Genomic DNA, 15,027 nt, shown 5'->3' with positions numbered 1-15,027 from the left:
TGTAACAGTGTTTGGTCAAATACCGACCCACCAGGATACATTGGTTTGGTTAATTTATTACAATAAACACATTAGACAACAAAAAGTGCAGTGCGCGAAAATTAAATCCAAAGTGGGACCTCTTCATCTTCAGTCTTCTCTTCGGTGGCAATTCGCTCGAGAGCGCGCAATGCCTCATGGGAAATGAAGTTGTTCTTTGCTGCAACAGTTCGTCACTTCGTCCCTGAATTCACGCTGTCGTTGTTACGAACGGGAAATTAACACCGTAGTCCGTTGTTACATTATCAGTCTTCAAGATAACAAAAAAATATAATGAACTGACCCGCAATTTGAAACAAAAAACAGCGCTTTCTCTAAACTTGGCATAACCAGGAAGTACTGAGGCGTCATATGATGCTAGAAAAATGGCTGCGGTGCAGTGGTAAGATGCTATGTTTCTCATCCAAAAACTCCTTATATGCGCAAAATTAATCGGTAATATCATGTATATATTGACATTTTGCAAGGTTTTGAAGGTACCAAAGCGTTTGTCGTGAGATTAATTGTAATTTAGCTTGCAAAATGAAATGAATGAAATGAAATGCAGGTTTTCACCATAACATTTACAAATGTTGTCATGGCTGTGGCCTGAATCAAATACGCTCTTTGACTATGTTTTGGTTGTCGCCTAGCAAAACTTATGAGGATGTGTCATAAGATATTACACATGTTCTCTCTCTCTTTTTTTTTTTTAGCATACGTTCAACTTTAGATGTATTGGTAAATGTACGTGTGAGGACGTACCCTGGATTAGTTAATCCAGGGTACGTCATAAACGTTAATTTTAATTTTGTCATAAACATATGATTGTTGTTAAATAGTCCAGATGGTGAAAGCAGCAGTGCATCTTTACACAAGTGTTTTTGTCTTTCATTCTTTAAAGTAATACTGGTATAACTCGTATCTCTGTCATGAGCTGATACTTGCCTCCCACACTGACAGCTGAGTGTCCTTTGCCACGAAAGAGCTTCATCTTTGTATTTAAGGCAAGCTCTCGGACCTAGATGAGACTTAAAGGGGCGTTATGTAGTTTTGGAGAGGAAATTCAAACTATATTTTGTAACTGTTTATTTTTTCCATAAGAAACAAGTTGTTCTCAGAGGAAAATAAGGTCCCCAGGACACTGTTTGAAGCTAGCAAGGTGGCAGGGTCCACCACATATAAACAGAGTTAAACAGTATGAGATGAGTTGTCCTTTAAGGTCATTTATTCAGTTTAGAGCTAAACCTGTCCTGGTCTTCTGTCTGTCTGTGTTGTGTAACAAGGCGTTCCCGTGGGCGCAGCTATGACACAGAGCTGCAGAGATGTCACCCTGAAGCTGCTCCAGTTGAGTTTGGCGACTACCATCCCCTCAAACCCATCATGGTAGGCCATCTGCTGTTATCACTGTTTTCTTACCGTTTCGACTCCAAAACAGCACTCTGTCAAAGCATGGCAGCATAGCTCAATACAGTCTGTTATGTTATATGACAGAAATTTCAATCCACCACTGACGTGAAAATCATAATTGGTTTTCTTTGATGGCCCTGTATCAGCTCAGATCTCCAACCTCCTCTCCACCCAGGTGACAGATACAAAGACCCGGCGCGGGGCCCGTAAAGGCAGCACCTCCTCGTCTTCCTCCTCCTCGTCCTCGGCACCCGCGGACCCCCTCAGCTCCATGCTGGATGGGACCGACCCCCTCTCCATGTTTGCCAGCGAGGCTCCGACCATGTCACACAGCGCCTCAACAGGGGTAGCGCATACAAACCAGTCGATATGTAGACAAATGTTTTTCAACACACACAAGATGTGGAGAGGCAGCGATGCCCGAACTTGTTTTTAAGGAGGGATGTTGTGATTCCAGGACCTGGGGCGGAAGAGGAGGGAAAAGGAGGAAGAGGCGGTGGGACAAGACTTCGAGCCCTGGTCGTCAAAACGAGGAGAGATCCTGGCCAGGTTCACCACCACTGAGAAGCTCTCAATTGTGAGTCATCGTCCATCACAACAGCAAAGAGCAAAGTTGTTCTGTTTCTAAAGACGTTTGTTTGGTCAGAGGTTGTGTGCACAGCTTTGCTTTGTTAGACTGTAAATAACTCAGATTTCTTTGTCTTTATAGAATCTTTTCATGGGCTCTGATAAAGGTAAGATCTTTGTTTGTATCCATCATAGTAATTCAGTTCACTTAGAATTTTTCTCAGTTTTCTGAAACACTCCTAAATTGCTAACTGTTGATATTACTAACACATCAACCTTATCCACTTTGAAAGACGATAACACATCAGAAGCTAACTAATACATTCCTGCTTTCCCTACAGGAAAAGCTCCAAGTCCAGGATCAGCAGTTTCAGAGAAAGTTCGTACTCGCCTGGAGGAACTGGATGATCTGGAGGAGGTACCTTTTGTCCATAAGTGCACGTGGGATATACAGGCTTGTTTGTGTCTAAACTTAATAATTCTGTGGTGGAGTCTCTACGGCAGCAAAAGTTAGCAGGAGTTAGCATTTAAATAAGGTAGTGCTTAAATAAGCTGCAGTTCAATAGATTTTAATTGACCGTCTCTTGAACTAAGCAGAGTGAATCAAGGATGTGTTTTGGACCTGCTTGTTTGTCTGTGTTCAGGGCTCCCAGAGAGAGCTGCTGAACCTCTCCCAGCAGGATTACGCCAACCGCATTGAGGAGCTGAACCAGTCCCTGAAGGAGGCCTGGGCCTCGGACCAGAAGGTCAAAGCCCTGAAGATCGTCATCCAGGTAATCCAGAGGTTTTGAAAACACGCAGTCACCAAATCAATGAGGATGAATCTCTTCAGCACTGACCTGTGATCTGTGTTCCAGTGCTCCAAGCTTCTGTCCGACACCTCTGTGATCCAGTTCTACCCCAGCAAGTTTGTTCTCATCACTGATATCCTCGACACTTTCGGTGGGTATGGAAGCCTTATTTCTCTCAGCTCAGTAAAAAATGTGCGGGTTTTCTGACTGTCATGTCACTTGTTTGTAGGCCGGCTGGTGTACGATAGAATCTGGACCATGTGCTCAGACCCAAGACCCCTGCCAGGTACAGATGGGATGTTGTGTTTTCTACCTTCCCATATCAGTCTTTTGTCTATCTTCTGAGGGGACATTGCACATTATTAATTGAGTATTTAATCTTGTTTTCCTCCGTCTTCAGAGTCCTTCACAGTTGATGATGTGAATGACACAGCAAAGGAGACGTGCCTCAATTGGTTCTTCAAGATCGCCTCCATCAGAGAGCTTTTGCCTAGATTGTATCCTTTACCACCGTCAGCAGAGGCCTCACTGCTTCAGTCTGTCTTCGAGGACCAGTGCTATGTCAGACTTATTATAACTTGGACTTCTGATCCCTCTTTCTCTTGACTCTTATTTTTCTTACTTTTTCCATATCTGAGCATTAGTTTTACATTCAGAAGAACAGTTAGACTGTCTTCTCGTATAGGTTGATTTGCTTTTCAGGACCCGACTGGGACTGGTTTTAATGTGACTCGCTGTCTCCACCAAGACAAACTCTTTACCTCGGATGAATTTGACTCTTTAACGCTTGTGAACAGATACGTCGAGGCTGCCATTCTCAAGTGTAACCGTTTCCTAAACAAATCGTAAGTTTTGATGTATGTTTCCATCGTGGACTTCTGCATCCCAATATCCCCTTAGTTCTGTATAGTACGCAAACTGCATTCTGCCTTCACTTGTTTCAGTACTTTAGTTAAATAAGGTTCCAACTAGGTTTTTATCATATCATGCACATGCTATGGAAGCCCAGAGAGGCAAGTTAGAACAAAAAATTCTGGGGCTCCCATTTTAGATTTTTCTAACTTATTTTTTTTGTTTGTATGTTTGTTTTAAAAATGTGATGTTTGTTGAAAAAGAAAGTTTTTTTTTTCTTTTTCCCCATTTGTTTTGACCGGTTTGTTTTTGTTATACTAATTTTGGCCACACGAGGCTGAAGTGCACCCCTAGCCGTTTTCTAAATGGGACTAAAAGCATTTATGTTTTCCTCTAGTGTGGCCAAATTAAGTACTGCAATGAAAACAGATAATCAATTATAAAATTAAAATAACAATGACATTTATGGTTTATTTTTGTATATTTGTCCAGTTGCACCCAACAAATACGTGTTTCTGCTTGAGAACACGTTCAGACTAATAACACAACTCACCCTCCACAGGGGTATTCAGGAGACACTCCCTCGGTTGACGGCCATGATCAGAGGGATCGGGGACCCTCTGGTGGCAGCGTACACCAGAGCTTACCTCTGCAGGGTGAGACTTACCCGCTGCTTATTTACATCCTGTGTTTTTGTTTGTCTTTCTCTCTTTCCCTTAAGTCTTTTCTTCTCTGTTTCTGTATTGGTGGGGTGACACCAGTGGGCGAGGTGTGGAAGCCCTGATATATGATGATTCAAGTGAAGTTTTTAGATGTTCTGGAGTTGCATTTGCATGTCCAGAGAAACCTCCAGTTCTTCCAGTGATCACTGGTTCAGGGGAAACCAAATCTTTGTCCAGAGATGAGTGATACAGTCCCATCTCTCTCTCTCTCTCTCTCTCTCTCATCTCTCTCTCTCTCTCTCTCTCTCTAGGTGGGCATGGAGGTCGCCCCCCAGCTGAAAGACAGCCTGAATCGGAACTTCTTCGACCTGCTGGGCACCTTCCGGCAGATCAGCGGGGAGAGCGTCCAGAACCAGCTGGTCCTGCAGAGGGTGGAAGTGCCCGAGTACCTGACGCTGTATTCACCCGCCATCAACTGGATCCTGCAGTGCATCGCCTACAGAGCTCCAGAGGCACGAAGTCACACACTTTTTACTTGAGCCTTTTTAGATGGATTTGTTTTCATGTTAAAATCTATTGAGTGTTGGCAGACATGGGTAACTTTTTTTCTAGGACTCAGTCAAAAATGGTGTTCATGTTTCCTTTTCAGCCTCTGCTGACAGAGATGATGGAGAGATGCAAGAAGCTGGGGAACAAGTGAGTATTAAACAACTGTGTAACAATGAGGTGAATTTAATTAGTAGGTTTATTTCTGTGAGGGAAAGACTTGCTTAGACTGGCTTTTACCTTTTGTGAATTCCAGAACAGTTGGACCTCTAACTCTTCAAATCAGTCAGTTCATGGAAGTCGCAAAAGAGCGAAATGCAAATTTTGTTCCCTGAACACAATGTGTGTCCATCTTAAAAATTGTAATAACAGGCAGGACCTTTTCTTTGTCTTCTAATTAAGCTTAGATTAGACGCCCCCTCCGTGGACTTTGAGCATGTCAAAAAAAAAGTTCTGATTAAATGTTTTGGGGCTTGTAAACAGATTTCCTATCACATCACTTTATTGAGCGTTGTTGTAAAGTGTTTACTTGGAGTCTCTAATCGGAATGATTACAACTGGGCTGACGAAAGATTGTCCATGGAACCTCGGCTTATGTTTCAAGGGGTTTTTTGTTGTGGTGAAAAACAGGGAATTTCTTTTCCACTGCAAAGATCAAACTTTTTTCCCCACAGTGCCCTGCTGCTGAATTCAGTCATGAGGGCGTTCAGGCCAGAGTTTGTTGCGGCCAGAGCCACAGACTTCATCGGTATGATCAAAGACTGCGACGAGGCCGGCTTCCCGAAGGTCAGAGGACATCGACAGTTGTGATGTGCTGATCCGATAGAAGTAAATGTTTAAATTTAAAGCTGATTCCTCGTCTCCTCTCCAGCACCTGCTGTTTGGGTCTCTGGGTCGCAGTCTGGCCTGTGCTGACCCCCCAGAATCCGAGAGGCTGACGATTCTCAATGAAGCGTGGAAGGTCGTCACCAAAGTGCGCAGTCCTCAGGTACTGTGAGGACAATGCTGCTCACTCACAGGTGTATTCTTTCCATTAAAACAGGTTATGACTGTACATGCGATTTTGTGTTTTAGGATTACATCAACTGTGCTGAGATCTGGGTGGAGTTCACCTGCCGGCACTTTACAGTGAGTAAATCACAGTAAAGAGAAGGTGCCTTGACACTTGTTAATGTGTGCAATTCACAATGACTCCTTCCTTCTTTCCTTTCTTCCATCTCTTGTTCTCAGAAACGTGAGGTCAACACCGTCCTGGCTGACATCATCAAACACATGACTCCTGACCGGGCGTTTGAGGACGCTTATCCACAGGTTAGCTGCTCAGCCTGTTCCCTTGCAACTGAAGCATTCCTCCCCCTCCTCTTCCTCTCCTCTGCTCTACAGTGGCTCTAACTTGTGTTTTTCTCTGCATCCAGCTGCAGTCAGTGATCAGGAAGATCCTCACCTACTTTCACGACTTCTCCGTCCTCTTCGCCATGGTGAGCAACTACGATGAAACATTGAGGGCCTGAAATAATCAGTAATATGTGACCCTTGGTTCCCACATGTCTCTGTTTCCCAGGAGCGTTTCCTGCCATTTCTCGACATGTTCCAGAAGGATAGCGTGAGGGTGGAGGTCTGCAGATCCATCATGGAGGTCTTCATCAAGTGAGAGATTGATGAAATAATGAGATTTATTTCTCTTTATGACACAAAAGTGGCAACTGTATACAAATGTTGCGTTATCTGTTTGTCTCCTGCAGACACCAGGTGGAGCCCACCAGAGACCCGGTCATCCTCAACGCCATGTTGCACATCTGCAAGACCATGCACGACTCTGTCAAGTAGGATATTTGCCATGTTTGTTTGTGTTATATACCAGTAATTACTTTCATTCTTTTAGAGCCTCGGAGAAATGACTTTATTTAAAATGATGTTCAATATGAATTTGAATGTCAGTGAACATCCATTTGTATTTCTAGTTTCTGCTCTGTTAAAGTAGATCAATACTAAGTCATCAGTCAGACATCTGTCTGCTCTCTGTATTGCAGCGCTCTCACTCTTGAGGATGAGAAAAGATCTTTGGCTCTGCTGATCATCGGCTTCATCCGCATGGTGAGACTCCTCAGACGTTTGTGATTTAGAAATAGGACGTTTTTTTCTGAGAAACTATTCATTAGTCTGTCTCTATACTTTATGACCACTGTAATGTTTAAAAAGAGCTAACAAATATGTTGTTTATTTTTTTTTTTAAAGGTTAACAGGACAGATTGTGTTTTTTTTCCAAATCATCTTCCCCCCACAAGTAGTTGGCAGTTGCTAATGTAGCTAGCAAACGTTAACATTGCTCACACTTGCTATTGGTATTTATTTTAAAGAGATTATCTGTCTACATAAACTTTTGTTCTACTGCTGTCGATCTGATAGGTTGAAGTTGAAGCCAGTAAGTTGAAGCCAGTAATAGATGGCGCTTGACAGATTGTTCATCCAATCACCTGCAAAGTATTTTGTGAAAGTGCCCGCCCTTTTCGAAACAATTTCTGACATTGGCTTTCTGTGTAAAAAGCTATCTGTTGTTCAGGTTAGGTGTATATGAGGCTGACTAGAAAAAGTACAGCGCCAACGTTAATGACAGAAGAAAAAACATGTTACCCAGTTCACATCAATGAATTTTGAATGACGATTGGAGCTCTGTGGCACAGAGAAATAACATATGTCAGCTGCAAATGCACATACTTGTTAGTAGGATTTTGTTGTTTCTTTTGGGATTTGATAAACCTCACATTGTTGTTATTTTACATACTATATATTTCTCAATTTCTGACACTAAAATGTCTCCATGGTAACCCTAACCCATTGTAAATGTAACAAAATACCACTGTCTCTTCTGCCAGTCATGGACTCTTTCTGTTTGTGTTTAGGTGTCTTTTGGTCGTGACTTCGAGCAGCAATTGAGTTTCTGTGTGGAGGCCAGAGCCACCTTCTGTAACCTGGAGCCAGTGCTGGTGCAGCTCATTCACGTAAGCATGCATCGGTGTGTTTCATTTGTGTGTGATATTCACGCGCACACCATCTTCACTGTTCAACGTGTTGTTTTCCAGACGGTGAACCAGCTGGCGATGGAGACCAACAGGGTGATGAGAGGGAGTCACTCCAGGAAAACAGCGGCTTTTGTCAGGGTGAGTCGGCCTCATCCGTCACACAGAATCACATATCGTCACAGCACCAGACAGGAGGCGGGCGGTATTTGAACAGGCAAGGATTGGTTGATGAGAGAAGATTTCAGAGACTGTTCTGTCTACCTCTTCTCCAGGCGTGCGCTGCCTACAGTTTCATCACCATCCCGTCTCTCAGCAGCATCTTCAGCCGTCTCAGCCTCTACCTGCTGTCTGGTCAGGTTGCCTTGGCAAACCAGTGTCTCTCCCAGGGTGAGCTGCTGCTGTGTTTAACACATGAGATGATGGCCAGTTAGTTTTTATCTTCTTCAGTAATTCACGACATCCTTCCTATGTTTTCTCCCCCATCTTTCCTCTCTTCTTCACTGACATTGGTCTTTCCTCCCTACTTACTTTTTTCTGTATTGTCCAAATCATTTTTCTTTAATTTCCTACCTTTTCCCCCCAAAAAATGTCTGATACCTCCCTCTCATTACTTTCCATTTGTCCTTATTTCCTCATTTTCCTTTCCTTGTTACCTACTGTCCTCATTCCCTCTGCCCATCCTTCTTTCCTCACCTCCAGCGGATGCTTTCCTAAAGGCAGCGGTCAGTATTCTTCCGGAGGTTCCTCGCTCCATCAGCGTGGAGGGGAAGCTTCGCTCCTCAGAGAGCTTCCTGCTGGACTTCATCAACAACTTCCTGGCCACGCTTCTGGTTGTCCCGGTAACACAGTTCATCTCATCTCCCAAGCCTTTTCAGAACAGAAAGATGAGGAAAATCATCCAAAGCAGAAACATTCAGTGCTCCTCATTCCTCTGTTTAGATGTTTTAGTTTGGAGTTCAGGTGCAGTTTTGGAGTCAAAGATGATGAGGCACCAAAGCAACAGGCCAGTCCTGCTAAAAGTTACGTGTGTGTGTGTGTGTGTGTGTGTGTGCAAATGTGTTTGCAGGATCACCCAGAGCACGGCGTGCTCTACCTAGTTCGCGGTCTGCTCAACATGGTCCAAGATTACACCTGGGAGGACAACAGCGACGCCAAGGTGCGGGTCTACATCAGTGCTCTGCCCCTGCTGGCCGCCATGAGCCAGGAAACCTACCTCTACTCCATCCCTAAAGGTCAACACGCACACACACTCACAAAGTGTTGTAAAAATACTTATTATGACTGTCAGTATTGCTCATATTTTGCCAGAAAGAAAAAGTCAGGAGTGCTGTGATGTTTAAAAATAGTGTGATGAAGGTGCTGTTTGTTAGGAAACACAGAATGTCAGAAAAGAAAGATCCAAGGCACTCCTCTGTCAGAAAGTTTAAATATCCTTCTTTCAGGCGGCTGTTTCATGCTGGAAGTTTTAAAATCATTTGATATGCATGTTAAAAGCAAGTAAGCTTTCTCAAAGGCAGATCCAGCTTTTGCTCTCCTCTAAGCACTTATTTTAAGAACACTAAATCCATGATTGTCCCCAATTTCAGATAGCAGAATTTCCTAATCCTCCTCTATGGATTACCCCGAGGTTAATTTCTGTTTACGTCTAGATTACCAGGTTTTAAGTGTTGCATGACAGGAGGCTGTACTTTTAATCCATCGTACGCTGTAGACATTTATAAATGGATTTTATTTTTTTTCAACTAAATTGATAATTTTCCTCCTTTCCTGGATTCAGTGGACTCCAATGAGACACTTTACGGAGGAGACCCAAAGTTTTTATCAGAGATCAACAAGCTGTGCGAGACCCTGATTGGACAGATCCTGGACCACCTGAAGACTCTCGGTCGGGACGAGGTGAGGCAGAAGCACCTTTATCGTATGACATTTTATGGTTCCAACGTTGGCAGTAGCCGTGGCCACATATTGTTTCCAGGTTGTCCGTCTAAATTTCCATCCTATTATCATGAACGTGATACCTCAAGAACGTCTCGAGGGGATTCCTTCAAATTCGGCACAAATGTCTCTGTAGATAGATAAATCTAATAACTCAAAGTCGGTTAAAACCCTGAATATTTTCACTAATTTAACCAGTTTTTTCATACTATTCATTGTTGACAGAAAAGGGTATTTATTGCAGTTAAATTCAATAATTACCTTCATATATATGTAGTGGTTTTAATTGTTGGTGGCAACGTACAGCTGATGTGTGAACGTGCTTTTTGATCATTGCTGGGTGCTCAAGTCACTGATTACTCATGCCTTGTGTTCAACAATTCGTTTATTTTACAGTTTTACTTAACAAACACACATTTACAGAATTTTTTTGACATAATAATCCATCTTTCCAGTATTCAAAAAAAACATGTACAAAAAATGTAAACGGGGACAATTATTTAACCAACTTAGTTTTTACACAAAATTGAAAACTCTTTTAGCTTCTTTTACGTTATTTTCCGTTCATTAACACACACTATACACAATGTAACAGTGCTTAGTCCAAAATTCGGCTTCATGACACAATTAAACTTACACTTATGTGTTATATGTGGCTGCACATCTAATATGATTGTTCTTGTTTTATTTAGATACTTTGTAGTTGTTTTTTTTCACAAACTTCTTCAAATTTTAGCTCAACATTTAAGTGTCTTTAGAAGCAGTGATTTAATCTGGAACTGAAGATGAATGACTGTGGAGTTAACAGAGGTTTACAAAGATATTCTCCACACAACATGCGTGTCATGATGGCTTCATCAGATTAGTGCGTTGCTCATGAAATGGGATACGTGTTACAGACATTTTACTACTAGGTATAAATGAATCACCAGAGTAAAAAAAACAAAAGTCTTGCCACTTTTTTCCTAAGAGATTTCCTAGTGAGATTTGTTAGTCTACTCAGTTATTGTCAGGAGAGATGATCAGAGGTGCAGAATTCTCACATCCATAGATAAGACCAGGACTGACGTATGGGAGGAGTTTCTCAGTGAAGGAGCAGCCAGTAAAGCAGTAGATGAGAGCTGCAGGATCTGTGTCATAAAAGGAAACCAGACCCTCCTCATAATCCACAAACACCCCCACCTTCTGAGGCTGAGACCTCAGGGAGAGGCTGACATCAGGGTCATCAAGAGCTTTGTACTCGTTTCCATTTCTCAAACATATAGTCCAGTAACCCTCCTCAGGACTCAGTGTGATTAGTCTCTTCCTGTTCATCGACTCTCTGGCCACTCCGACATCCCAGTCAGTCTTCCCTTTAACCTGAACCTCGAAGTAAAATTTTCCGGAGGGGAAACTCTTGTTTTCCCAAGACGCAGAGGCTGATTGAAAATCTCTTTGGGTTGTCTGGAAGTTTTTTCTTCACATCACCATGATTAATTTGTTTTTCATCGTGGGACAGGATGAGTTCAGGATGTGCTGTATCGGGATCAAGAGTCACTTCCACTGCATACTGCTGGACCCTCTTCAGCTCAGCTTCAAATAACCTTTTCATCTCTTTATGAAGCTTCTTCTCCAGCTGGGCAAAAGCTCTTACCACAGTCCCCTCATATGATGGTGGATGAACGCTGACTTCTGTCCAGTCCTTGGTGGGCAGTGTTTGGTGGATGTTTAGGGACTGAACACTCTGGAGAAGATGGAAGTGGTCTTCAGAGAGTGAGAGCTGCTTCAGCTCAGTGCTTCTTTTCATCAACTCAGAGATTTCCTCTTCCAGCTCTTGGATGAATATGTTGGCCTGTTTTTCGGTTGTTTGCTGTTTCTCTTCTGTAGTTTTGAGGAGCTCATTTAGGCATCTCTCTACAGAATCCTTCAGAGAAGCGAGGACCTGAACGCCTCCTGCTTTCTCTCTGTCTGCATTTTTCTTACTGAGGTCGACTGAGTGTTTGATGTCCTGAATCTTCAGTCGTCTCATCTCGATCATCTGCTGAATTTCAGCCTCTGTCTTCCCCAGCTCTGTTTTCTTTTCTTCAGACATGTCTTTCAGAGGAACAATCTCATGTGTATTGTGGTCTAAAACAGTACAGAGCATGCAGACACGTCTGGTCGGTCTTAGAGAACAGTTCCAGAAATTTATCATGCTTCGCACACACCCTGCCTTCCAGGTTGTCCACAGGGTTGATCAGCTGATGTCTTTTCAGGCTTGACATTTTCAGATGAGGCTCCAGGTGAGTCTCACAGTAGGAGACCAGACACACCAGGCAGGACTTCAGGGCCTTCAGTTTGGTTCCGGTGCAGACGTCACAGGGAATTTCTCCTGGTTCGGATGCTTGTGGCTCAGTGCTGCTGCTCCTGGCTTTCTGTTGAGCTGCCTGTCTGAACTGAGCAGCCATCTCAGAGAGCAACGTGTTGACGTGCAGCTCAGGTCTCGTGTCGAATACCTTTTTACACATCGGACACAGGTGCTGGTCATTGGTATTCCAGTGTTCAGTGATGCAGTTTTTGCAGAAGTTGTGTCCACATGATGTGGTGACAGGATCAGTGAAGACATCCAAACAGAAACTGATCTTCAGACAGCAGATCTTTCAGAGCAGCCATGTCTACACTTGTGGTCTGGAAGAAAAGAAAACAATGTTTTATTCAGAATACAGTTTCAAATATTAAAAGAATAAAGTGTTAAGAGAAGAGTGTGGTGACTGTATGTCTTGTTTAGACTTGCACCAAGCTGAGCTGAGTAATCCAACCATTTAAGCCGTGCTGGCGAGATCGAGCTCACTGCTCCACCAAAATAGCACAGAATTCCTGTCCAAATATCCTTTTGTGTGGACATGTTTTTTGTTGTACAGCGCTGCAAACAAAGCTCTGCCTACTTGATGACCAACACATCGCATTCCCTATCGCTCCTTTTGAATTAAAAGCTTCCTGCTTGTTTGGTGGTGGAAAGATTTTAATGGGAACAGTCAGGAGAAATGGACTGTAGACTAGCTATACGGAGCGATCAGTAAAACCTAATGCCAGGAAATTCGGAGTGAAACTAAACTCAATACCACAGAGAAACAGTTCTAAGTTACCAAAATCCCAAAGTGCAAAGTGGGCCTGTGGACAGACAGCCATTGTTGAATCTAAGTGTCAGTATGGAATGAACAGAGTGGATATTCTTGGCTGAGTAAAGCTTAAGTTTTGCGTTAATCCTAATTGTTGTACATGCAAATATGATCAGCTGTACTCACCGGTGTTTGTCAGAGACTTTGCTGTTAATAATGACCGGATGGACTCAGTTTGAATTTCCCTTGAGAGAGAATCCGCGACTTGTCTCGACTGCTGTGTGGCTGCTGCTGACAAACTTCTAAGTTTCGTTTCTGTAGTGCGACGCTGAACTCTTTTCCAGTGTTTCTCCGCCTCTTCCTGCCCTGTCAGTGTTTGTTCACTCTCTCTGTTGACATGACTATTAGGAAATACTTGGTCATTCAAATACATTGTGACCTTGCAAAACATATTTTTATTCTAATACACAATAATGCTCAATGCCATAGCTGAGGAACAACAGCTAGACTGGCATACAACTGCAAGGTGGTTATTCTAGTTTGTTAATATACAGCACTTTCTCGTGTTATAAGTCATGTGACTGACATTGCTCCTCTTGCCCCCCTTTGCAGCAGAGCACGCGGCGTCAAGGCGCTCTGGCCTTTTCCCTGTTCGGGGTCCTGCTGGCTCACGGCGACCTGAGGAACAACAAGCTGAGCCAGCTGGCCGTCAACCTGTGGAACCTCAGCCACAAACACGGATACTGTGAGACTCGTGTCTCGGTGAGTTGACACACAGTCACATCTCCAACATATGAAACTGTAATTAATATAAATGTTTTTTTGTGTTTTTTTTTTTTTTTTTATCTGAGGCGAGTACAGTAATCTCATTCATTGAACCCCCTACAGGTGAATGCAGCATTTAGTGACTTCCTGTTTGTCTCTGCTCCAGGTTCGGACTCTGGAGTACATGAAACACCAGGCTCTGCAGCCGGACATGAGTCACCTGACGGATACCGTCCAGAGGTTGGCACTACAGTCCCGCACCTAAACATCAACCTCATCAGCTTTTTGTGAAAGTGGTCATGCTCAATGATTGTGTAAATAAAAGATGCCAGCAAGGACGAGGAAGAAGAGAAAATGCCTTAATGTATTCTGAAGAGGTGTACATGGATAAAAAGCACTTCGGTTTCTTGGCACAGAATATTTACCGTCCGGTTTGGACCAATGTAAAAAGCTCAGTATTGATACTTGTAGACTGAAGTTACAGGAAGCTGTTTTTGTGCCAATATTCCATTTTTTTTTTCCATTTTCAAGTTAAAAATGGCAAATGATTTAACCATCACAGTACAATAAACGCTAACATAAAAAATATTTCGAGATTGTTAATTTATCGTATGCAGTGTCGCTGTTTAAATAAATTATGACATTATTCAGAAGAAGAGAAATAACACTTCTCCGCTTGTTCTCTGCTCTACTGTATAGTCACAAGTCACAGACTTTTAGAGGAAAAAGGAGCTGATAATCATGTCTGGTGTTTGTTGCCTGCAGTGCTTCCCTGCACCTTCAGTTTCCACCATAACTGATCTCAGTGTTACAACATAACCTAGCGTCATATGTAGTTTTTATACTGTAACATTGCAGGTTTAGTAAGTGATTTAACATGTTGTCCTCCTAATAAATTTGTAAAATAAACAATGCTCACTATTTTTCCAACGGCAGCCATTTTCCTAGGGGTGGAAGGCTCAAATGACAGGATGATGTTATGTGTTCCATGCTGCAAGTCTTACATACGTGGGGAATTTAAAATGATCATTTCACCACTGTGTCATTGATAAACACCTACAAAGGCAATGGCTGGTAAAAATCCAGAGGGACACTGGGCCGTATTTCAAGGTAGAGCAACATATTCGAGAAGCGGCAAAACAGTCGGCCAGATTCCCCACATTTACACGACCTGCAACCTAAAAAACAAGCAGCGCGACATTATCCTAGCATCTGAGCTTCCTGCCCTGAGCGTGACATCAGAGGAAAATGGCCACCATGTGAATGTGGTCTGTAGGATCAAATGGTGAAGTTAAGACACTTGATATCCAAAAGGTTCACATGACATCATAATATACTGCAAAAAATGTTCTGGCCAACAGCTCAGCAACCTGAAGGATGCGAT

General features: G+C 42.9%; 1 protein-coding gene and 1 pseudogene across 2 annotated transcripts; one reads left to right on the top strand and one right to left on the bottom strand.

Moving 5' to 3' along the window:
* Nucleotides 1–182: 182 nt before the first annotated feature.
* Nucleotides 183–14,301, top strand: vps35l (VPS35 endosomal protein sorting factor like). Of its 2 annotated transcripts, none has more exons than XM_037080401.1 (30): nt 183–421; nt 1,305–1,404; nt 1,604–1,774; nt 1,886–2,005; nt 2,138–2,162; nt 2,337–2,413; nt 2,640–2,768; nt 2,853–2,937; nt 3,016–3,072; nt 3,187–3,283; nt 3,584–3,631; nt 4,201–4,294; nt 4,612–4,812; nt 4,950–4,996; nt 5,521–5,632; nt 5,718–5,834; nt 5,921–5,974; nt 6,077–6,157; nt 6,262–6,324; nt 6,408–6,493; nt 6,589–6,669; nt 6,877–6,940; nt 7,747–7,845; nt 7,927–8,004; nt 8,139–8,253; nt 8,566–8,705; nt 8,933–9,098; nt 9,644–9,762; nt 13,491–13,640; nt 13,810–14,301. In XM_037080401.1, exons 1-30 carry the CDS (start codon nt 405–407, stop codon nt 13,906–13,908), a joined length of 2,892 nt encoding a protein of 963 aa, XP_036936296.1. In that variant the 5' UTR covers nt 183–404; the 3' UTR covers nt 13,909–14,301. The 2 variants fall into 2 exon arrangements, with proteins under 2 accessions (XP_036936296.1, XP_036936297.1); XM_037080402.1 differs by lacking the exon at nt 183–421 and adding an exon at nt 435–474.
* On the bottom strand, nt 10,358–13,483 carry LOC119009298 (annotated as a pseudogene).
* Nucleotides 14,302–15,027: the final 726 nt, after the last annotated feature.

The sequence above is a fragment of the Acanthopagrus latus genome, chromosome 20 (assembly GCF_904848185.1).
Source record: "Acanthopagrus latus isolate v.2019 chromosome 20, fAcaLat1.1, whole genome shotgun sequence".
In the NCBI taxonomy this organism is placed as follows: Eukaryota; Metazoa; Chordata; class Actinopteri; order Spariformes; family Sparidae; genus Acanthopagrus; species Acanthopagrus latus.
Note: the sequence above shows the minus strand (reverse complement) of the source record. Positions and strands in the feature narration are given on the sequence as shown.